The sequence below is a fragment of the Microtus pennsylvanicus genome, chromosome 11, assembly GCF_037038515.1.
Source record: "Microtus pennsylvanicus isolate mMicPen1 chromosome 11, mMicPen1.hap1, whole genome shotgun sequence".
NCBI classification, from domain to species: Eukaryota; Metazoa; Chordata; class Mammalia; order Rodentia; family Cricetidae; genus Microtus; species Microtus pennsylvanicus.
In genome coordinates, this window is record NC_134589.1 from 41,464,109 (window position 1) to 41,487,505 (window position 23,397).

The 23,397-nt window shown below is 43.8% G+C and overlaps 1 protein-coding gene across 1 annotated transcript in view; it reads left to right on the forward strand.

Moving 5' to 3' along the window:
* Positions 1-16,290, forward strand: part of Utp6 (UTP6 small subunit processome component) — a 28,324-nt gene extending 12,034 nt beyond the window's left edge. Inside the window, exons 9-19 of the mRNA XM_075991429.1 lie at positions 350-431; positions 749-830; positions 3,307-3,491; positions 4,289-4,368; positions 4,685-4,762; positions 6,768-6,947; positions 8,403-8,483; positions 8,623-8,732; positions 9,516-9,582; positions 13,067-13,139; positions 15,066-16,290. Of these exons, the coding sequence (XP_075847544.1) occupies positions 350-431; positions 749-830; positions 3,307-3,491; positions 4,289-4,368; positions 4,685-4,762; positions 6,768-6,947; positions 8,403-8,483; positions 8,623-8,732; positions 9,516-9,582; positions 13,067-13,139; positions 15,066-15,220 (1,173 nt within the window). The 3' untranslated portion in view covers positions 15,221-16,290. The remainder of the gene's footprint in view (positions 1-349; positions 432-748; positions 831-3,306; positions 3,492-4,288; positions 4,369-4,684; positions 4,763-6,767; positions 6,948-8,402; positions 8,484-8,622; positions 8,733-9,515; positions 9,583-13,066; positions 13,140-15,065) is intronic.
* The last annotated feature ends 7,107 nt before the right edge of the window (positions 16,291-23,397 follow it).

Here is a 23,397-nt window from a genome sequence, read left to right on the forward strand (position 1 = left end):
TGAGGTTCAAGCTGCACACTTTTTTTTTTCTTTTTTTGGATTTTTGAGACAGGGTTTCTTTGTAGCTTTTGGTTCCTGTCCTGGAACTAGCTCTTGTAGACCAGGCTGGCCTCGAACTCACAGAGATCCACCTGCCTCTGCCTCCCGAGTGCTGGGATTAAAGGCATGCGCCACCACTGCCCAGCTCAAGCTGCACACTTTACAAGTGAGGGGACTGGCCTCAGAATTGGGATTTGTCAGAAGTCCTGTGCACTGTTGTCTAGGACACTTAATTTCCATCCTGGTGGGTTTTGTTTGTTTGTACTTCCTGGCATTGCCTTTTCAGTTATGGTTGATGTACACTTTGTAGGGGAGTTTTGATCATCCTGAAGAAATCCTTGAGGGCGAGTTGGCACGGATCATTTACAAAAATTCTGTAAGCAAGATTAAAGGTAAGTATTCTCTGGATTTTGGGGGGGGGGTTGGTGTTCTCTTTGTGATGAAAAGAACTATTAACGTGTGGCAAAGTTTCCTTCTGAGCTATCATTGGGCATTTCAAAGATTTTGTTGAGTAGTCAACTGATTTGGGGGAGTTGAAAAGTAGTAGATGATTTAATTCTTTGCCTTATGCCCTTTAGTTTATGAAACTTAGGAGTAGTTAGAAATATTTCAAAATATTAATGTCTTTGTTTATATGTTGTTTATATGTTTATAAGTCTGTCTTTGCAATTTAACTAACAATAAACCTCCCTTGATTTTTAAATTTTAGGTGCAGAATTTCATGTGTCACTTCTTTCAATTGCACAACTATTTGATTTTGCCAAAGATCTACAAAAAGAAATTTATGATGAGTAAGTTAAATAATGGTAAGGTGAACATGTCTATTTCTGGTCTTGTGATAAATATTTGAGGCTGTGGAGAAGTGAAAAAGAATATATACCTGGCAGTGGTGGTGCATACCTTTAATTTTAGCACTTGGGGCGCAGAGGCAGAGACAGGCAGATCTCTGAGTTTGAGGCTAGCCTAGTCTACAGAGTGAGCTCTAGGACAATACAGAGACACTCTGTTTCAAAAAACCAAAAAGGAAAAAAAAATATGCTTTACAAACTTTAGGAAAAATTATGTTATATTATGAATAGAAGATATATATTCCTGCAGTGGTTTTTTTTTTTTTTGAAATAATGGGCTTTGTTTCTAAAATAGAGTGCATTTTACCATCTTTTTCTAAAAGCTTATGTCAGTGTATATTCTTCTTTTCTGCAAAATCAGAGTTGTTTACATAATTTGTTATAGCTTATTGTTGATAATTTAAGCTGCAGTGTCTGGTTCTGGTATTTAAGAATTATTTGCGTGTATTAGGTAATTTTTATGCTGTGATGAAACACCATGACCAAAAACAACTTACAGAAGAAAGGGCTTATTTTAGTTTATGGTTCCAGAAGGCTGGAGTCCATATGGTGGGAAAGACATGGTATGCTGGTACGAGCAGGAAGCTGACTGATCACATCTTTACCTGCACACAGGAAGCAGAGAGAGTGAGCGGAAGTGGAGTATGGCTATAACCCCACAAACCCTGCCCCCACTGATGTCCTTTTTCCTGCAAGGCTGTACTTTTGAAAGATTGCATAACCTCCCCAAACAGTGCTTCAAACTGGAGACCGAGTGTTCAAATCCATGGTCCTCTGGGGGAAATGTTTCTCATTCAAACCACTGCATAGATAGCCCTTACATTAGTTACTTCCTTCCTTAGGTTCCATTTCTGGGGTCATGGGAGGTAAACTAGACCATGCATCAGTTTGTTCTTTGGATGTCTTCAGGGTTTTGGTACAGGATTAGGTTGTGCTTTTTCTCTGCCTCTGTTACAAGAATTCAAGAGCCCAGGCTCTCCAGCTTCTGTGGCCACAGATAACTGCTGATCTGATTTGGAGAGCTATCATAATTGTTTTTCTCTTTTTGAGACAGATTTCTTTGTGTATCCCTCACTGTTCTGGAACTAGCATTGTAGACCAGGATGACCTCAAACTCACAGAGGTCCGCCTACCTCTGCCTTCTGAGTGCTTGGATACCACTGCCCAGCTAGAGCTATTATAATTTTTTAAAAAGATTTATTAATTTATGTGCATGGGTGTTTTTTGCCTGCATGTACATTTGCACACCAAATGCAATTATACATTAATACAATTATACATGGTTGTAATCTACAATTATAGATGGTTGTAAGCTGCCACATATATGCTGGGAACTGAACTCAGGACCTCTAGAAGAGTAGACCAGGTTGGCCTCTAACTCACAGAGATCCACCTGCCTCTGCCTCCCAAGTGCTAGGATTAAAGGCGTGCGCCACCACCGCCCAGCTGTAGCTGGTACTCTTTTTTTTTTTTTGGTTTTTTCTTTTTTTTTTTAAAATATTTATTTATTATATGTACAATATTCTGCCTGCGTGTATGTCTGCAGGCCAGAAGAGGGCACCAGACTTCATTACAGATGGTTGTGAGCCACCATGTGGTTGCCGGGAATTGAACTCAGGACCTTTGGAAGAGCAGGCAATTCTCTTAACCACTGAGCCATCTCTCCAGCCCCTTTTTTTGGTTTTTTTCGAGACAGGGTTTCTCTGTGGCTTTGGAGCCTGTCCTGGAACTAGCTCTTGTAGACCAGGCTGGTCTCGAATTCACAGAGATCTGCCTGCCTCTGCCTCTTGAGTGCTGGGATTAAAGGCGTGCGCCACCATCGCCCGGCTGTAGCTGGTACTCTTAACCATGAACCATCTTTTCAGTCCCTGAGCTATTATAATTTTTTCTTTGTTTGTTTTGTGACAGGGTTTCTCTGTATAACAACCCTGGCTATTTTGGAACTCATTCTGTAGACCAGGCTGGCTTCAAACTCACAGAGAATCCACCTGCCTCTACCTCCCGAGTGCTGGGATTAAAGGTGTGCGCCACCATCACCCGGCAAGAGCTATTATAATTTTAAAGTTAATATTTGTTAGGTGTTTGTTTATTATTTATTTATTTAAAAGCAGGGTCTGGAACTTAATATGTAGCTCAGGCTGGCCTTGAATTTATGGGACTCGCTGGGAATATAGGCTTGTGCCACCATGTCCAGCTAAAAGTTAACATTTGTAATGGTGCCTGAAACATTCTGAAATTTTATTGATAATTAACAGCTCTGTTCCATTGATAAATCTATACATTAAGCTGTTCTGGCAACGTATAGACTTATTACAGCTGTAAAAGGGTGTCCCGTGTCCTTTAGTAGATCATCAGAACTCCATTAGTCTGGAATTAGTTTCTTACCGTGGGGCAGGTGCCAGTGAGCTGTAATTTTCAGCCTTCAAGCTCTGCACACCGATGACCCACTCACTTGGGATTATGTGGCACGGCGAGAATTAGAGATCGAGTCCCAGCCAGGTGAAGAGCAGCCTGTATCAAAGCAAGCCAAAGCCGTGGAAGTGGGCCGAAGGGAGGAAAGGTGCTGTGCGGTGTACGAAGAGGCAGTGAAGACTCTGCCTACAGGTGAGTCTGTCTGTGCTGAGAGTAACAGTACGGGAATGTGAAACTGATTGTCTCATTGTCAACACTTGAATTGCTATGGGAGTCTCCTGTAGAGGGATGTAACTCAGTGGTAGAGCAAGCGTGTGCCTTGAGTTCAGTCCCCAGTAGAAGAGAAAAAAAGAAGAGAATTTATGTCATTACTCAGTTGCTTTCCCCCAGTATCTGATTGATGTCTGATTCTCTGTAATGGGAGTTTTTTTGTTTTTTTTTTTTTAAATCCAGGTCAATTTAAACTTTTGCTTTTTTTCCCCTGGTTTTTCAAGACAGGGTTTCTCTGTGTAACAGCTCTGGCTGTCCTGAAACTTGCTCTGTAGACCAGGCTGGCCTCGAAGTCACAGAGATCCTACTGCCTTTGCCTCCCAAGTGCTGGAAGTGCTGGGATTACAAGCATGCGCCACCAGTGCCCAGCTTAAAATTTCTTTTTAAAAATGATTTTTATTATTTTTAAAAATATTTTATTTTTATTTTATGTGTATGTGTGTTTGTCCCGGTGAGTGAATAATGTCACATGTGCTGGTATCCACAGAAGCCAAAAGAGGTTGTCAGATCCCTTGGAGCTGGATTTGCAGGTGGTTGTGAGCCACTCAGTTAGGATGTTAGGATCCTAAATTAGGTCCTCTGGAAGAGCAGCAAATGTTCTCAACCACTGGGGCATCTCTAGCTGCTAACTTCAACTTTTTTCTAGAGGAGTTTCCCTTTGAAAGGAAGATGTTTGGAGTAAGGATAGTGAGCTAATTAATGTCACCTGACTTTTCCAGAGGCCATGTGGAAGTGTTACATCAACTTTTGTTTGGAAAGGTTTTCTAAGAAGACCAGTAGCGTACCCCTCAGAGGACAGGTAAGGATTTCTGTTGCATAGCTACCAAACAAGGACAGAGTTCTTTTGGGGTTTGGGTTAGCTCCCAGAATTTCAGACTTAACCACTTGACTTTCGCTATGGGTGACCTGTCATCATGAAGATCTAGTCTGCTTTGCCCCCCTACTGGGCTGTGCCAGGTGCAGGTGCATAGCTCATCTCATCCAGGAGTGACCCCCATTCAGAACTGGGTCCCATCTCAGAATTCTCAGAAATGTTCAAGAGCACTTTGCCTAGATTCGTGGCCAGAGGCCCCTGCCAGATTCTATCTAATGACCCCAGATGTTTCTGATTTCAGAGGCTGGAAAGAACCATGCTTGCATTCAGGAAGGCCCATGAACTGAAGCTCCTTTCTGAAGCCCAGTACAAGCAGTGGGTAAGGCCATAGAAAGCATTTTCATCGCCAATTACGTATACTTCAATACTTCATTCTGATTTAACTTATAGAACACCAAAGCAGAAAATCAGAGTAAGCCTACTCGGCATTCCCGTCCCCTCTCTTCTCTTTTCCTCCCTTCTGTGTCTCTTCCACGTTCCCTCCTCCTCCTTTTTTTTTTTTTTAAAGGATTTTTGTTTTTGTTTTTTTGATACAGGGTTTCTCTGTGTAGCTTTGGAGCCTGTCCTGTTCAAGGCACTGTCCTTGAACTCACAGAGACTCACTTGCCTCTGCTTCCTGAGAGCTTTAAAGGCATGTGCCACCACCTCCCAGCTTGTTTTTGCTTTGTTGAGACCAGGTTTCTCTGTATAGCAGCTCTGGCTGTCCTGGAACTCATTCTGTAGACCAGTCTGGCCTCGAACTCAGAGATCTGCTTGCCTTTGTCTCTTGAGTGCTGGGATTAAAGATGTGTGCCACCATCATCCAGCAAAGGATTTATTTTTTTGTTTTATACATATGAGTGTTTAGCCTGCATATATGTATGTCTAACATATATGTGGAGGGTGAAAGAGGGTTTTGGATCTCATGGAACGGATGGTTGTTTATGACATGTGGGTGTTGAGAATTGAACTCCAGTCCTCTGGAAGAATAACCAGTGTTCTTAACTGCAGGGCCTTCTCTCCAGCCCTTTTCTCTTTTCTCTCTTCCCTATTTCTTCCTTTCCCTTCTGCTTCCCACCCTTCCTGGGTTCCCTCCCTTTCACCTTCCCTTCCCCCTTCTCATCCCTCCTCCTTCCCTTTGCTTTCTCTTACTCTTGTCATTTTTGCAGTAGTGGCACTGTAATCCCAGTGCTGGGAAGGCAGAGACAGGCAGAAACACTATCCTAAAACATAAAGTGGAGGGCTGGGAGATAGCTCAGCTGGTAAGTGCTTGCTGTACAGTGTCAGGACCAGTATCCATGTAAATGCCTGGAATTCTAGTGTGCTGAAGGGAAAGACAATGCTCAGAGTAACCTGGCTAAGTTAGATTAGCTCTGTGGTGAGCTCTGGGTTTAGTTGAGAGACCCTGCCTCAGTGAATAAGGTGGAGAGCTATGGCTGAAGCTAACATCAGCTTTGGACCTCCATCTGCATGACTGCACTCGTGGAAAAAAAAAAGATAGCTATTGTGGAAAGCAACCTCTGGCTTTTCATGTGCACATGCTTGTGTGCACACACACACACCCCTATATCAAAACACACATGTGTACACTCACAAACACTTTTTTTTTTCTCCCAAGACAGGGTTTCTCTGAAACAGCTTGGCTGTCCTGGAACTCGCTCTGTAGACCAGGTGGCCTTGAGTTTACAGAGATCCACCTGCCTCTGCCTTTTCTGGAATTAAAGGCATGCGCCACCACTGCCCAGCAGATCTTGTTATAAATGATTGTGAGCCACCATGTGGTTGCTGGGAATTGAACTGAGGACCTCTGGAAGAGTAGTCAATGCTCTTAATCTCTGAGCCATCTCTCCAGCCCCAGCTCGAGCTCTTAGTCCCTAAACTTTAACTTCTCTAGTCCTCCATGATTCTTGTTATATAGTGTCAAATTACGTTTGGAAAAGTTATACCAGTAAAGTACATTGAATGAATATATCTATTTTCTGAAAGGAAATACTATGATTTTGTGTATGTATCTGTCATGTCATGTGTGAGGAGAGGTATTTTTGGGAAGTGATTCTTCCTTTCAGTGTGGGATCCTGAGAGAGAACTCAGCTGACTGGGTTGCCGGGCAGCCTTCTTTCCCTGCTGAGCCATTTCTCTCCTCAGCCCGTCTCTCTGATTTTCTGGTTGTCCTATGGGTAGGAGCAGGGGAAGAAGGGGGAATTCCAGATGCCCTATATCAGCTGTGAGGAAAGATGTAGTGGGAAGGCTGTTGAGATTATTGTCATAAATAATCTTTATACGCCTTTCTTTATATATGTCATTTGCTTTCAAGTGGCACTTTACATGTGCTTTGTCTTTCTCAGGTTGACTTGTTGCTGCGCCAGGAACTCTTTAAAGAAGCTTTGCAGGTGGCAGAAGCTGGGACTGACTTGTTCAAAGACTCTGCAACAATGTGGCAGATGAAGCTACAGGTGCTCATTGGGTCAAAGAGCCCCGATGTAGCTATGCATTTTGAAGAAGCCTTTGCACACCTCAAACCCCAGGTCTTTGAATTGTGTCTTTCATATTTCATTAATTAATTAATTAATTAATTTATATGTATAAGTGCTTTATCTGTCTGTGTCCCATGTGTGTGTATGGTGCCCAAGGAGGTGTTGAGTCTTCATGTTGCTGCTGGGAATGGAACCCCTTCCCCTTTGCAACAAATGTTCTTGATCACAGAACCAACTCCCAGTTCAGCTCCTTTTGGAAAACTGGTTTTTGTTTGTTTGTTTCATTTTTTTTTAGATTTATTTATTATGTATACAGCATTCTGCCTGCATGTATATCTGCACACCAGAAGAGAACATCAGATTTTATCATAGATGGTTGTGAGCCGCCATGTGGTTGCTGGGAATTGAACTCAGGACCTCTGGAAGAGCAGCCAGTGCTCTTAACCTCTGAGCCATCTCTCCAGCCCCTCATTTTTCATTTTTAAAAGACAGGGTCTCATGTAGCCCAGACTGGCCTAAGGAGAACCTTGAACTTTGATTTTTCTGCTTCCACCTCCTGAGTGCTGGGATTTATAGGCACACTTCACCATGTCTGCTTTATGTAGTGCTGGGGATTGAACCCAGGGCTTTGTGCAGGCTAAACAAGCTCTCTATGAACTGAGTATCTCCAGCCCTCTTTAAAAAAAAATGCAGTATTCTGTTTGCATGTATGCCTGCAGGCCAGAAGAGGGCACCAGATCTCATTGCAGATGGCTGTGAGCCACTGTGTGTTTGTTGGGAATTGAACTCAGGACCTCTGGAAGAAGAACCAGTGCTCTTAACCTCTGAGCCGTCTCTCAAGCCCTCCAACCGTCTTTTCAGAAACCTTTTAAGATTTTATGAAAGCTTATTAGTAAAATAAGCTTGTCTAAAGAGAGCAAATGCTAGAATAATTGTTATTAAATGTTAATGGTTTGAGGATTGAAGAGAAGTTACTTCTATTTCTAATCCTTTATTTGTAAGTTTACTAAATCATGTAGGATTTCTTATTCTGCTTAAATGGTTTACAAATGAGAAACACTAATAGAATATTTTCACTTTGCATCCACATCTGTTCATAAACTCATCTTGAAATCACAAAAATCTAAATGTTAATGTTCTAAACTTACTTTGGGGAACAAAGTACATTACTGCTTTCTGCTGTCTACCTGTCTCTCCACAGTGACGGTCAGGTAGGCCAGCCTAGATCAGTTCTTATGAAGTGCTCCCAGACCACAGACTCATGACCTGGGTAGCTGTGGGGCTGACTGTGTGTGGCTTTTATTTACTTGTTTAACAGAAAGGCGATGGCTCCTGATGACTATAGCCAGGATTCCCGTCAGAACTGAACTCAATTATTGAAGTGTTCCTCTGGATGATTTGGCTAGGAGGCTGCAGTGACCCTGTCCTTACAGTGATGAGTGTTCAGAGCACAGTGCTGGGAAAGTCAAATCTAACAATTTTTGTTGTTGTTGTTTTTGTGAGCAGGCTTGTCTGCCCTTGTGGATTTCTTGGGCCGAATGGAGTGAAAGTGCTAAAAGCCAGGAGGACACTGACGCAATCTTTAAGGTACAAGCCCCCTCTTCTGTCCCTTGTGGTCATAGCTCAAGCCTCTACTTAGTGCCTTGTGATGTGTCTTAGTAATATGTTTTGATATCACTAAGTTCCTTTACAGAGCTTGTTTTTGTTTCTTTTCTTTTAAATGTAGAGAGCTATTTCAGCTGTCACAGGTGCCAGTTCAATAACTCTGAAGGAGAAATACCTGGATTGGGCTTATCGAAGTGGTGGCTACAAAAAGGCCAGAACAGTGTTTAAAAGGTACTGGCGTGCGCTCCTGCCCACACTCAGTCCTTCACACCCAGACTATGTACATTACAATAGTGTCTGAAGTGCTATCAGACTTTCAAAACTCACTTCCTTTTTCTGTTTTTGTATAGTTAAAACAATTCATACACGCAGAGGAAATGACATTTAGCTCATTGATGACTGTAATTGTGTCACTAGTACAAACAGCTCGGTCACAGATCATTTCTTTTTAAAGCAGTAGGGATTGAGCCAGGGCCTTGCACTTAGACAGGGGTTGAATACGGAGCTGGGTCTCTAGCCTATTACATCATCTTAGTGATTGTGTCTTACATAGTTGACGCACACTGTAATTCCAGTTTTGAATACCATCGCTAAGCGTTGGATTGTCTGCTTTCCTCTGCAGTGAAGCTTCTCCGTAGCAGGAGTTGTTTAAAGCAGATGTGTGGAGCCTCGTGCTGTAGAACATGCCTGTAACCCCAGGAGACCATCTGAACCTAGCTAGTGCATAGAGACCAAACAGGGCAACATAGAGAAACATGTTATAAAAACAAAACAAACAGATGAACAGCAACAGCACAGAAAATGTGTGTGGGAAACTGTTCAAGGGTGGTAAGGGGCCGGTCACTCGAAGTTGAGGCATGGGAATGACTCCGTCAGGTCCAGTTGTGCCTGAGATCTGTGCTGAGTTTTTGTTAAAGCTGTTGTGGAAGCAAAGCCTTGTTATGTATCCATGCTTATAAGCTGTAAAAGGCCTTCTGTCATTGTGGGAACTAACATTTACCCACTCCTTCTTAGTCTGCAGGAAAGCCGCCCGTTTTCAGTTGATTTTTTCAGGAAAATGATACAGTTTGAAAAGGAGCAGGTGAGTATTCTGAGCACTTCCTGCCTGGAAACGAGGCTCTGTGGTTATTACTCAGGGCAGCATCTTTTGTTTAAACTTTAGTTAGAGTGGAGTGTGAGTTCCTGGTCCCCTGGATCAGCCTCTGTCCATAGAACTGCTAAGAATGGTAATCAAGCCGAGATGAGAAGGCGTGTGTCTGGAGAGCAGGAAGCCCGGATGCCCAGGAAGCTTCCCTGCACTGCTGCTTGCCACCAAGGTGCACTGTTCCTGTCTTGGGCTGTAGATGAGCGCTTAATTACTGTTCCCGGTGGTTTTAACTGTGACTTATGAGGAGGGTGAAAATCAGTTACACACTCAGGGTGATAGTGTAGTGTTTGTCTTTAGTCCCAGCACTCAGGACCTCTGAGAGTTTGAGGTCAGCCTGCTCTATGTAGTGAGTTCTAGGCCAGCCAGGGCTTTATAACAGGACTCCTAACAACTGTCTGTAACTTCAGTTCCAAGGGGTCAAATACCCTCTTCTGGCTTCCATGCAGACAAAAAAAAAAAAAAATAGAGAAATCTATAAAAAAAAAATTTTTAAAAACTCAGATACGTGCCACCATATATGTTATATATGTTAACATGTTGTCTTCCAAAAGAATTAACAGTTACTTTACTAATATATAGTCTTCCAAAAGAATTATAGTTGTTTAGAGAGATGGCTAATAGATGAGTATACCTATTTCCTCATAGCTTCTGTAGGTATTCAAGCTTTTTTTTTATTTCTTTGATTTTGTTATATTTCACATGGGAGGGATTTATTTTTATTTGAAATTTGAAAAATTACTAGTGAGGTCGAGCTCCTGTTTTTTTTTTTTTTGTTTGTTTGTTTTTTGTTTTTGTTTTTCAAGACAAGGTTTCCTGTAGTTTTAAAGCCTGTCCTGGAACTAGCTCTTGAACACCAGGCTGGCTTCATACTTATGGAGATCCACCTGCCTCTGCCTCCCTAGTGCTGGGATTAAAGGTGCGTGCGCCACAACCACCCGGCCCCAAGAGCTCTTGTTTTCATGGTTTTGACTATTGTTGCTTAAGTCAGGTACCTATGGTGCTGAAGTATAGTATAGTCTTACATGATGAGACAGTTCAACATAATATTTAATAACCAATCTCTGGATTATTAATGTCATAGTTATGCTGTGGTCAAGTCACTTAATTATATGATTTAGCCTCATCTATATAAGAAGGCCCTCTGCCTGCTAACAGTGTATGAGACATGTAAGGCCCAATGGGATACTGATAGAAAGAATATGTATAGTGCAGTTGTCAGGAACAAACTTCGATAAAAATACCTCTCACCAGGTATTAGGCTAGGAAAGAGCTAAGGTCTTTTGCAAGAGCAGCAAGTGCTCTTAACTGCTGAGTAGATCTCTCTAGTCCCATACAAAAGACTTCAGTTTAGCTGATGGTGGTAACCAGGAGGCAGATAGGCAGATCTCTGAGTTCGAGGCCAGCCTGGTCTACAGAGTGCTACAGAGTGAGTTCTGGACAGGTAGGGCACACAGAGAAACCCTGTTTAGAAAAACCCAAAACAATCAACACACACACACACACACAACCACAAAATAATAACAAAAAGACTTTAGATGATGTTAATCTGCTGTGAAATGCACTCTAAGTGGAGCTAGAGGTGCCGTGTAGGGTGCTTTCCTAGCTCGCAGAGCCCTGGCTTTCATTCCAGCTCCACAAAAACTGGGTGTGGTGATGAACACCTGTTGTCTCAACACTTAGGAGGTGGATGCAGGAGGACCAGGAGTTCCAGATGTCATCCTTAGTTACAGAGTTCAATGACAGCCAGAGCTACAAAAGCAGTGCCCACTGTTAGGTCATAGCCTGTCACTCTAGAGGTGGGAGGGCCTAGGAGAATGGAGCCAATAAACGAGGTGGACTAAAATCTCATGCAACAGCCAACTTTATTTGGAGCCTCAGACAATTTATACTCAAGGTGAAGATAGGTCACATGTATAAAGTTCTCATGAGTTCAGACTATATATAATCACAAGGACGAGCCACTGGCAAAAATATGCTTTTCATAGAGGGCATATAAAGGATAATTGAATAACAACAGCAAGCAATAACGAGTAATCTGAAGTGAAGTCATTCCTATCTGCTGCACCTGGAAGGAGCCTGAAAACACATTCTAAGAATGATTCTGTGTTTTTGAAGAAACTGAGGTCACAAGAGTCTGTCTTGTTTTCTTGGAGTAGTCTAACAAGAATTCTTTTTCCTCAACTGACTCCATTTCTGGACTGTGTTCTAACATAGGCCACACTTCCAAGGGAAGGAGTACTTAATGTTAGAAGCCTCAAGGAGCTTGATAATCATGTACTTGTATTTATGTGTTATTGTGATAGGAGTTTTAGAGCTAGGCATGGCGACTCGTGCCTTTAATCTCAGCACTTAGGAGGATTGCTCTGTGAAAGGTTTTTGCTGCCCAACAAACCTCTGCTGACACAATAATCCAAATCAGACCAAATCAAACCAAATTAGAAAAAGCTCAGGTTTAATGGGTGCTAGCACTCCCAGGTGGCCTTCCAGTCCCAAGAGAGGAAAGACCGGGGAAAATACAGAGAGGGGAAAGGAAGACCAGAAGACCATGTGCTCATTCTCTGGGGGACAGTTTAAATACCCTGTGGGAGTGGTCTCAAGCCTCTCTGGGGAGGGGTCACCATTTGGCGTGCTTTCTTGGATGTGGAGTGGACTGAGGCAACTTACCAGGGGAGGAGCCTTGGATAGAAAGTTCCACCCAAATATTCCAGAATGGATGCCAGGGGCTGGGGCGAAGCCTGGACCCAAACATTCCAGACTTTGGATATAGGGGTGTCGGTGGCTGACCAAACACTATGAACTCTGCCAACCTGAGATGCATAATGCATGATGAAATCTTGTCGTGCCCCCCCCCCCAAAAAAAAGTTTTAAGGTGGTTGTAACTTAGAGCACAAATTCTCAAAAGGAAGAAATCCTAGCATAGGCTACAGAACTGTCTGTTTCTTTGTTCACTTAAATTCCACTCAGCCCCTCAGGGGTTTCAAGTGTTATTCCTGTGACACCTCGCCAGTTCCACCCTGACAACGCAATTAGACTTTTCCCTGTGTCAGCCAGCGAAGTGCTTTCCTGGTCGGCATTCACTTCATTCTGGTAAATGTGTTTTTTCTTCTCTTGGTCTTATTTATTTTTTGTGTGCCACAGTGTGAGTGTGACAGTCAGAGGTCAACGTTTGGGAGTTGAGTCTCAGCTTCTGCCATGTGGGTGCTGGGGATTGAGCTAAGGCTGTCAGGCTTGGTGTCAGGTGTCCTTGGCTGCTGAGCCATCCCAGCATCCTGGTTTTTCATACTTTTTTGGGATAAGTTGAGAACTAGGCTGGTTTGATCCTTCTCCTTCAAATACCTAACAGATAGTAGTTGCTTAAAATAGAGGCAAAATGAGTTTATGATTGGATGGATGAAGGCAGATCTGGTTGTTGTTACAGGACCCCTGCAAGATGGCAAACCTGCGGGAATATTATGAGAGGGCGCTGAGAGAGTTCGGCTCTACTGATTCTGGTAAGTAAACTTCAGTTACGGGTGTGAGCGGTGCTCCTGCACTCTCTGAGCTGTTACCTGGGTAGAATAGTGTTTCTGGCTTGCACTGTTCTTCTCTTGTGGTTTTTGAGACAGGGTCTCACCCTGTCGTCTAGGCTTCCTTAGAACTCAGTACATAACCTAGACTAGCCTCAGACTGGCAGTATTCCTGTCTACTCTGTGGCACAGGATTTTCCTTATCTTTTAAGTTTGTAAGCCATCGTGTCCACTAGTTCTCTTAAGGACTCTGGATCAGGCAAAGATTTGCTTGGTTTGGGTCTCTCTTTTTGTTTTTCTAGACAGGGTTTCTCTATGTAGCCTTGGCTGTCCTGGAAATCGCTTTGTAGACCAGAGTGGTCTTGAACTCACAAAAGATCTGCCTGCCTCTACTTCTCGAGTGCTGGGATTAAACATCTACCTTGGTTTGGGTCCTGTAAAAAGAAAAGTTTACGTGGGCTGGTGAGATGGCTCAATGGCTAAAAGCACTTGTTTTCAAGCATAAAGACACGGATTTGATCTCTTGAGCCCACATGTAGAAAAAAAGGACTTATTTCCACAAGTTGTCTTCTGACCACGCGTGTGCCATGACATGCAGGTGTGTACACATACACACAATATAAAGTAAATAACTTTTTTAAAAAAGATTTATTTATTTATTAAATATACAGTGGTCTGTCTGCATATGTCCCTTCAAGCCAGAAGAGGGCACCATATTTCATTACAGATGGTTGTGAACCACCATGTGGTTGCTGGGAATTGAACTCAGGACCTTTGGAAGTGAAGCCAGTTCTCTTAACCTCTGAGCCATCTCTCCAGCCCCAGTAAATAACTTTTTAAAAATTATGTGTGTTGGGATGTGGTGGTTCATGACTATAATCTTATTGCTGCAGAGGTGGAGGCAGGGGTATTCCTAGGAGTTTGAGACCAGTCTAGGCTATGTAGTAAGTTCTAGGCTAGCTTGTACTATAGAATGAGACCCTGTCTTAAAAAATCAAAACTAGGGGCTGGAGAGATGGTTCAGTGGTTAAGAGCATTGCCTGCTCTTCCAAAGGTCCTGAGTTCAATTACCAGCAACCACATGGTGGCTTACAACCATCTGTAATGAGATCTGGTGCCCATACATGTAGACAGAATATTGTATACATAATAAATAAATATTAAAAAAAATCAAAACTAAATCAGACTAGCTAAAACAAGTATTTATAAAGAAAACGTTAGTGTAGGCCAGTAGTCACAGCTGGTCATCATAGTAGAAAAGATGGGTCAGTCAATGCTTGGTCAGTTACACTAAGGCTAGTGTGCTGTGGCACAGTCGGGGCTGACTAGATAACAACAGTGTGTACCATCTCTTTTAAAGAGTAGAAAGGAAACCTAGCAGTGCTGGGTGGTGGTTGTGATCCCCTTTAATCCCAGCACTTGGAAGGCAGAGGCAAGTCCACAGAGTGAGTTCCGAGAAGTACGCCAGCACTTGGGAGACAGAGGTAGGCTGGTCTCTGTGAGTTTGAGGCCAATCTGGTCTGCAGAGTGAGTTCCCAACGGCTAGGACTGCACAGAGAAGCCCTGTCTTCAAAAACCAAAAACTAAAACCAAACCAAAACAAAACAAAACAACAACAAAAAAGTAGAAAGGAGTTTGAAAGTTTTGCTGTGAAGAAATGATGAATGTTTCAGAAAAAGATAGGCGTAACTTTATTTAAACATTACACAGTGCTTATTTGTATCAGTATTACATGGCACCTCGTTTTATTCACAATATATTTTAAAATTTCACTTAAGTTCACTTAATTTTATGTGTGGAAGTTTTTTTAGAACTTTTAAATTGGCTTAGTATTAAATAATTGAATTTGCCTAATAAAACCTTCCCAGCTTTCTAATTAGGTTTACATTAATTTTTTTGTTTTCTTTAAAGATCTTTGGATGGATTACATCAAAGAAGAATTGAGCCACCCCTTCGGTAGACCTGAGAACTGTGGACAGATCTATTGGCGAGCCATGAAAATGTTACAGGGACAGTCAGCGGAGCTGTTTGTAGCTAAACATGCCATGCATCAGGCTGGCCACTAGCGAAGAGTACTACCAATTCAGTGAAATTGTATTGCAAGCCCCTGGGGTGGTTTGTAATATGAGTCAGTGTATGAATTGTTGAGACGTGGCAGACAGGGTAGCTGATTGATTTTGTGACATACTTTAATTTGGCATTACTCTTTGGTTCCAGAGAAGAGAACTGTCACTGCCTGTTAAATCTGAAATACATGGAGATCATATGCTTGAGTTTCATTTCTTGTTCCAGGACAAGCACACACTGCTCTAATTCAGCCTAGGTATGATGGAGCCAGTTCAAATGCACAAGAAAGTATAGCTTTGTGTGCTCTCTCCTTATTGTGAGAGCCTGCATATCCGGGAGACAGGAGGGACTAGGGCAGCGCAGAGAAGAAAGCCATCTGTAATCCAAATGAGGTTGAATCTAAGTGACTTGATTTCCTGTATCAAGATTGGATTTGTATGTATACATTGTACATATTTGTACATTCAAGAAATATGGGCCTTCCTTCACCTGCAGGAAAGAAGGGAGACTTGGGTGAGGAACAGAGGAGGTGGTGCTGGGTGTGGGGGAGTTGTCCTTTAAGAAGATTAAAGTAATGCAGAAAATGATTTACCCAAGGATTGACAGCCAGGAGGAGGCCCAGAAACAAAAGGGCAGGCTGGGGAGTGGAGAAGTGCCCCAGTGCCCCCGTGGGGGAGATGGAGGGATGGCGGGGTGGCTTGGAACAAAGGAGGGCATTTGGGGAGCAGGGAAGGAAATTGCTTGAAATAAATCCTTTCACTTACTTTGATCCTGAACCTAAATCTTTATGCATCTGAGGCAAGTGCTTTCCCATTGAGACAGCTCCTCAGCCTTCTTTTTTAATTTTCTATTTTGAGCTGGTCTAAATTCTTACTGGCCTTGAACTTTCAATCCTCCTGCCTCAGCCTCAAGTAGCTGAGATTACAGGCCTGAATCACTAGATCTGGCTTTAACTTAGCTTTTTGATATCACTGGGAAAGTATTCAGAACAAGATACTTAATATTAAGCCTTAATTAATATTACATTATTTCTCATGCTATTAAATGAACTTAAAAAACATTTAATGAATTCATAGCATTCCATTGTCTTACTTTATGAATCCCGTGTCTAGACCTTGCCACTTAATATTTGTTTTCATTATAAATGCTGTTGATGATGGTTCTTGTCAATCTTTGGTCGCATCCCTGGGTGCTTCCTTAGGGTACTTATTTGACAGCGAAATTGCTGGATCTAGGTAAAAGATAGAATAGTGATGTTTTACCAGGTTCCTCTTTCCTACAGCATATGAAGAAGGCAATACCCTTGTCTTCACTGGGAATTACATATTTTCATCATTTTATAATTCTCCATTTTGTACATGAAAATGATGCATCATTGTTTAAACTACTTCTTACTAATTTATGTTTTAAAAAGAAATTGAGAGTGTTAGTCTTTCGTTTGTCTTTCATTTCTTACAAATAAGTTTGTTTCTTCTTCCTTTTGTTTGGTGTTTTTGATGCCCAGAAGAATTTTTATGTGATGCCCTCCCCACCCCCAGTACTGAGATCAGCCCAGGGCCTCACACATGAGAGGTAAACACTGTTATCTACACCCTCAGTATTGAAGACTTTATAGTCTCTCTACTTGCCAAGGACAACTCAGGTCTCTAAAGTAGTTGACAACTCTGTAGCACTAGGAAACAAGTCAGATTGTTCTCTGTTTGGTTCATTATACAATCCTTAGTATATATTGAATTCTTATGTGGGTTAGAGTATATAGTAGTTTTTATTTTGAGCCTTTGTACTGAGGTTTGCTTGTCATTTGTTTTTTTTTCAAAATTTGTTTATTTTATGTATGTTGGTGGTTTGCCTGCTTGTATGTCTGTGTGAGGGTATCAGATCTTGGAGTTACAGTTGTTAGCTGTCATGTGGGTGCTGGGAATTGAACCAGGTGCTCTGGAAGACTAGTCAGTATTTTTTTTTTAAATATTTATTTATTCATTTATTATGTATACAACATTCTGCCTCCATGTATGCCTGCATGTCAGAAGAGAGCGCCAGATCTCATTACAGATGGCTGTGAGCCACCATGTGGTTGCTGGGAATTGAACTCAGGACCTCTGGAAGAGCAGCCAGTGCTCTTAACCACTGAGCCATCTCTCCAGCCCCCACTAGTCAGTATTTTTAACCGCTGAGCCATCTCTCCGGCTCCTGTCATTTGCATTTTAAAATTTTTATTTTATATGTATGGTGTTTTGCCTACCTTTATGTCTGTGTATCATTTGCATGCTTGATGTCTTTGGAGGCCAGAAGAAGGCGTCAGAGGTGAGGTGCTGGGAATTGGACCTGGGAAGCTCAGCTTTCTGAGTGATATTCTTATTTTAGGAAGAGGTACATGGTGCCTGTAGGCTAGGGAACAAAGAGGTTGGTGGTAAGGGCACAAGGGTGGGGCACCCCGTCTGATCATGCACATTATGAATATGCATCTAGCTATCTATTCACACTGGTTGCCTTTTTCTTTTCTTTTTTCTTTTTTATTCTTTTTTTTGGATACGGGGTCTCACTGTAATTCTGGCTGGCCTGGGACTCAGTGGGTCCAGGCTGGCCTCAAACTCACAGAAATCCACCTGCCTCTGTCTCCCCACATGATTGAAGGTCTATGCTGCTATGAAGGGCCACTCTAGTTATATCTTAAGTGCTTAAATAGATAGACGCCATGTGGTTACCCATGTTGGCCAGTACAGATAATAGACCTTTTGTTTTCCCTTTTGCAAGAGATTCTGATAGGGAGTGCAGTGGCAGCAGTCAGATTTGAGTTGTGGAGCGGCACAACAGAACACACTTGGCCACATACCCTTCTTTGTAGGAAAGTCTACATAGAGGGGGGAAACTAACATTGAATGTTATATGTCAGCTTTACCCTATTTTCTTCCCATAATGCCTTGTGTTATTTAACACATCCTTTGGGGTAGATAAAGTTGAAAAGACTCACTAATGTTCAAAAGACTGAGAAGGTTTCTTGGTGAGCAAAGCTAGAGTACCAGGGGTGGGGTGGGGTGGGGAAGTAGACAGCTGTCTGATTTCTCCTGGGGACATGTGAACACTGTCTGTTCATCACACACCAGCACTTCCAATAGACCTTACCGAGTGTGGCCCAGTGAACCAGAGAGCATGGTTGATTGAAATGCCCACAAGCTGAATCTCCCCAACTCGCAGGCAACTCCTGAAGTCTCCCCCAGCACTTTGTGTTGCTTGTATAATTTCAGGGTGGGACTTCCAGAGTCTTCAGAAGGGAATGCATCAGTGGAGGCTGTCTGCATTTGGATTTCTCCCCTGTAAGCACTGCCTGTCCCAGGTGCTACCTTATTTGCTTTGAGGCAACAAGGAGAGTGACCAGGCTCTGGTCAGAGTCCGTCCCAGGACAGAACATTGTCATTGTTTATACTGGGTCCACATGATGTAGGAGTTTTTGGTCAACTATTTGGTGTTGAATGGGTTAACCCTAAAACCATTCTTAACTCAGGGTGGGAGGCCTGGTTGCTGAGAACTCATTTGTGGATGAATTACAGATGAATTGCATCCTAGAAGTAAAGAAAAACCTCTGAGATAATGGGTGGAACGTGGCTGGAACTTCAGAGGCATTTTTTTTTTTTTTTTTAGTTTTTCGAGACAGGGTTTCTCTGTAGCTTTGGAGCCTGTCCTGGCACTAGCTCTTATAGACCAGGCTGGCCTCGAACTCACAGAGATCCGCCTGCCTCTGCCTCCCGAGTGCTGGGATTAAAGGCGTGCGCCACCACCGCCCGGCTCTTCAGAGGCATTTTTATTCCATCAGGCAGACTCGGGCCGTTCTACTGTGATGGGAATTCAAGTGTTGAAGCTGAAGCTCACAGCAGTTAATGGGTAGGAATTAGGCTTGCCTTTTTAGAAGCAGCTAGCCGTCCAGCCGTAAGCTCTACACAGGTAGTTGCAGCCAGAATCAGTCCCCAGAAGTCGTTTCTGAGCCAGCACTGGGCCATGGGGAGTGCTTGTCCTGTCGGCACACGATGCCCTCTGCACCGTCTGCCCAGTTTTCTTCTGACAGCAGTCCTGTCCCCTTCACCCAGAGCAGTCACTGAGGAGGACAGGCCTTTGCAGTAGATTCTTTAGCCGGCAGCCAGAGCCTGGGTGTTTTGTGGCTAAGCGGTTTCCCAGGTGTGGAACACTGGCAGTGGGGTTTGGAATCTCAGGCAACTGTGGTCAGGTGCTAGAGACCACGTGACTACCCCAGGCCAGCTGCTGTGGAGCTTGTGGGAAGCTTCCCCCAGCTCAGAAGTGAGCTCTGCCTGCGCCTGCAGCCTGGGATAGGAAGGTGTGGGCAGGTGCCGTGGATGGGGGAAGCCTGTGGGCTGGCAAGCGGAGATAGTGATAGCCTGTGAAGAGGCTGCGGGGCAGGGAAGCCCATGGCTGTAGATGGCCCTCGAAAGGCCAACAAGACTGGAGGTTCCTCTGTGTCTTGGTAAATAAGAGTTGAAACTGATGGCAGAGCCGGGGACAGCGGTTGGGGAGCCTGGATGAGGGCCAGCTAAGGGCAACAGGAGATAAGGCTCATCTAAAGATGCCTCCATGTTGGTGGGATGCTCAGCTCACCCTGAACACCAGGTCGCTTATGTGTGTTCTTTTATATTTAAAGACATTTGGGCATTGTTTTATATTTAAAGAAACCCAAATGTTGTGCCAGTCAGCCTCTGGTTCATCCAAGACAGTTATTACAGTCCTCAGCTGCCCTTGTTCAGTGTTGGGCCCTGCTTTAGCAGTGAGCTCCTTGGCAGTAGGACTATGCTTAGGCTGGCCCTGGCTCTGTGCATATGCACAGTAATTGGGCCGGTGATCCAAGGTGGCACACAGTAAAGACTATGAAGATAGATTGGTAAAGGAAGTCACTTTGGGTTGCAGAGTTGGGTGAGACAATTTTGTCAGGGCAGACAGAACAGGACAGCATGTACTCTTCTCCGTGGTGAAAGGGTGGTGGCCTCCTCAAACTGGAGAAGAGAAAGTGCCGGGTCCCAGAGGAGGCCGAGGCAGACAAATAGGGTTAGGAAGTAGATGGGCGTGCATGTGTACAAATGACAGGGTGCTCATGTAGTGCAGAGCTGTTGAAAGTTCCAAACGTTTATAAGTACCTGTGAGTGCCTGCATATGTGTGTGTATGTGTACTGTGTGCATGTCTGATGCCCTCAGACCACAGGGGCATTAGAGCTCCAGGAACTGGGCTCTTCCAGGTGGTCGTGCATTGCCCCGCGGGTGCTATTCCCCTGACCCACCTCCACCACCTGTGCCTCCCATCCGAAGGCTCCACAACTTCCCGAATAGCGCCACCCACTGGGGACCAAGTGTTCACGCAGGAGCCTGTGAGGGCCATTTTACATTTTATCTCTAATATGGGGCTGATAATAACCACCTCTTCGGGTTGTTCTGAGGATGGAGCAGGAGGATCTAGAACTGTACTGTTCAGTTCAATAGTCGGGAGCCATCAACCCTGGAGTTTGTTATTTATAATTATAAAGTGAGAAATCCTGGCCACATTTCATGAGCTTGGAGGGAACATGTGGCACTGTTCACCAGACAGACTTGAAAGTATATCCGACCTTGAGAAAGCTCTCATGCATGAGAGACTGAAGCACATGGCTTACCCTTGCTGGGTACTCATTGCCAGGGGACTTCTTCCTCCCCCCACCCGCCCCCTTTTTAAAAACATACTCTCTAACAACCCCTATGTCCGTTTTACAGATGAGGAAACAGGCACAGAGTAAGCTAAAGACACTTTTGATTGTTGGAAAAGATGAGTAACATAAATCTGTCACTTAACTATTTGGGGTGTATACTTCAGAAGCATCTGTCGAAAGTGTTCTATGACCATTGTGACCATCTGGCTCCAGAACGTTCCAGTGCTCCAGAAGCAGATTCTGCGTGCCAGTCATTACTCCATTTCCCCGCTCCTGAGCCTGCTGTCATTCATCTTTCTCTCTCTATCCATTGACCTATTCTGGGTAGGAAAATGTGAGTTGACTATAAAAGGAATCGTGTAATATATGGTCTCCCGTGCCTGGCTTCTCTCATCTCAGCATAGTTTTGAGGGTCATTCATGTTGCGGGGTGTGTCAGCCCTTCATTCCTCTCTGCGGATGAATACTTCCAGCATTGGATGTACCACATTTTGTTGCTCCTCATCCATCAATGGACAGACGTCTGGAATGTGTCTTCCTGCTGGAGACTGGGCTGCTACAAGCATCCTCATTTTGTCTAATGCTGTCTGCAGTTCCTTGGGGGCGTGCATTTAGAAGTGGAGTCGCTGGGTCCTGTACTGCTAAGTTACTGAGGAATTAGCTAACTGGTCACCGCTCAGACCCATGTTTAGTAATCAGCAGGGTGAATTTGAACCCAGCCAGTCTGCCTCCAGACCCTGTGCTTTGATTGTCTCGCCACTTAGAGCTGTTGTGACTGCTACAGTCATCACACCATGCCTTTTTAGGCCGAGTCCTTTCCCACCCTGGTCCCTGGCACCACGAAAGCATTCTGCTTGGAAATCCATTGTCTTTCTCCAGGCTTTCTTCCAGTATTGTGAGGCTTTTTAACAGTGTACATTCCAACTTCCCAGAAGGCAGGAGAATTGTGGGGGCTGCCTGTTGTGACTGGACAGGCCCTGTTTTTCTCCCTGCACCTCTGACCTCCTAACTCCCCCTTTCATCTGCACCCACTTTTAACATTCTCTTTGAGGTTGAAGAGGAGCTGCAGAACAAAATTCAAGCATGTCTCATCTGCTAGAGACACTTTGGCCACTGGCATGTAGATGGCCCTGAATTGTCACCTGCATGAGGCTCCCCATGTGGATTCCAGGACTTGGCAATTAATGGTCTTGTTTAAGACAAAGCCTCTTGTTGGAGATGACCAATCGTATTTCTAAAAGCATCAACCAAATATTTTTTGTAAATGCTCAGATAACCCAAGAGTGCTGTAGGCTGTTTGGCTGCTCTCTTGGGAAGTCGGCCCAGAGTTTAATAAGGGCCTGAGCAGACCTGTGGTTTATCAGTTTTAAGACCTTCCTTCATTAGTTTCTTAGCCAGTGGAGTCCAGGGCATCCGTAATGATGGGATCACACTCATGGGAAAGGCCCTCATTTAGGAAAGGAAGGCTCTCTGTGGAGACCGATGGGGAATGGGGTAGCTGGGAGCTGTCAGAAGAACACGTTCTCTACTCAAGGAAGAGATGTTTTGCCTCTGTTTCTGGGCTTTTTCTTTTGTATGTGTGTATTGATCTTATTTATTTACAGATAGGGTCTTGCTATATAGTCTAGGCTAACTTCTAGATCTAGTTAATACCCCTATCTCCTATTGATTATATATAATATGTCTTTTTTTGTTGTTTTTGTTTTTCGAGACAGGATTTCTTTGTGTGTGTGTTTTTTTTTTTTTTTTTTTGGTTTTTCGAGACAGGGTTTCTCTGTAGCTTTTGGTTCCTGTCCTGGAACTAGCTCTTGTAGACCAGGCTGGCCTCGAACTCACAGAGATCCACCTGCCTCTGCCTCCTGAGTGCTGGGATTAAAGGCGTGCGCCACCACCGCCCGGCTTCTCTGTGGTTTTGGAGCCTATCCTGGAACTTGCTCTGTAGACCAGGCTGGTCTCTAACTCACAGAGATCCGCCTGGCTCTGCCTCTCGAGTGCTGGGATTAAAGGCATGCACTACTGCCACCGCCATAATTTTGACTGTTTAAAGTCTGGTTTTGTTTTCTTAATTTATAAAGTTGTAGGGAGACAACAGAAGAACAATTATTTTTTTCTGGAAATTTTAGACTTTGGGTGTATTAGTTATTTTTCTTCTTGCTCTGTCAAAACATCTGACAAGCTGGTTGTGGTGGCGCACGCCGGTAGGATTTGCTGAAGGAGGCAGAGGCAGGAGGATCACGAGTTCGAGGCCAGCCTGGGCTACACATTTAAAAAAAAACCAAAAACATCTGACAAAAGACAGAGGTGGATTTTTTTTTTTTCGAGACAGGGTTTCTCTGTAGTTTTGGAGCCTGTCCTGGAACTAGCTCTTGTAGACCAGGCTGGTCTCGAACTCACAGAGATCCGCCTGCCTCTGCCTCCCGAGTGCTGGGATTAAAGGTGTGCACCACCACTGCCCGGCATCGTGGAAGAATATTTTGTTTGGCACAGACTTTTGGT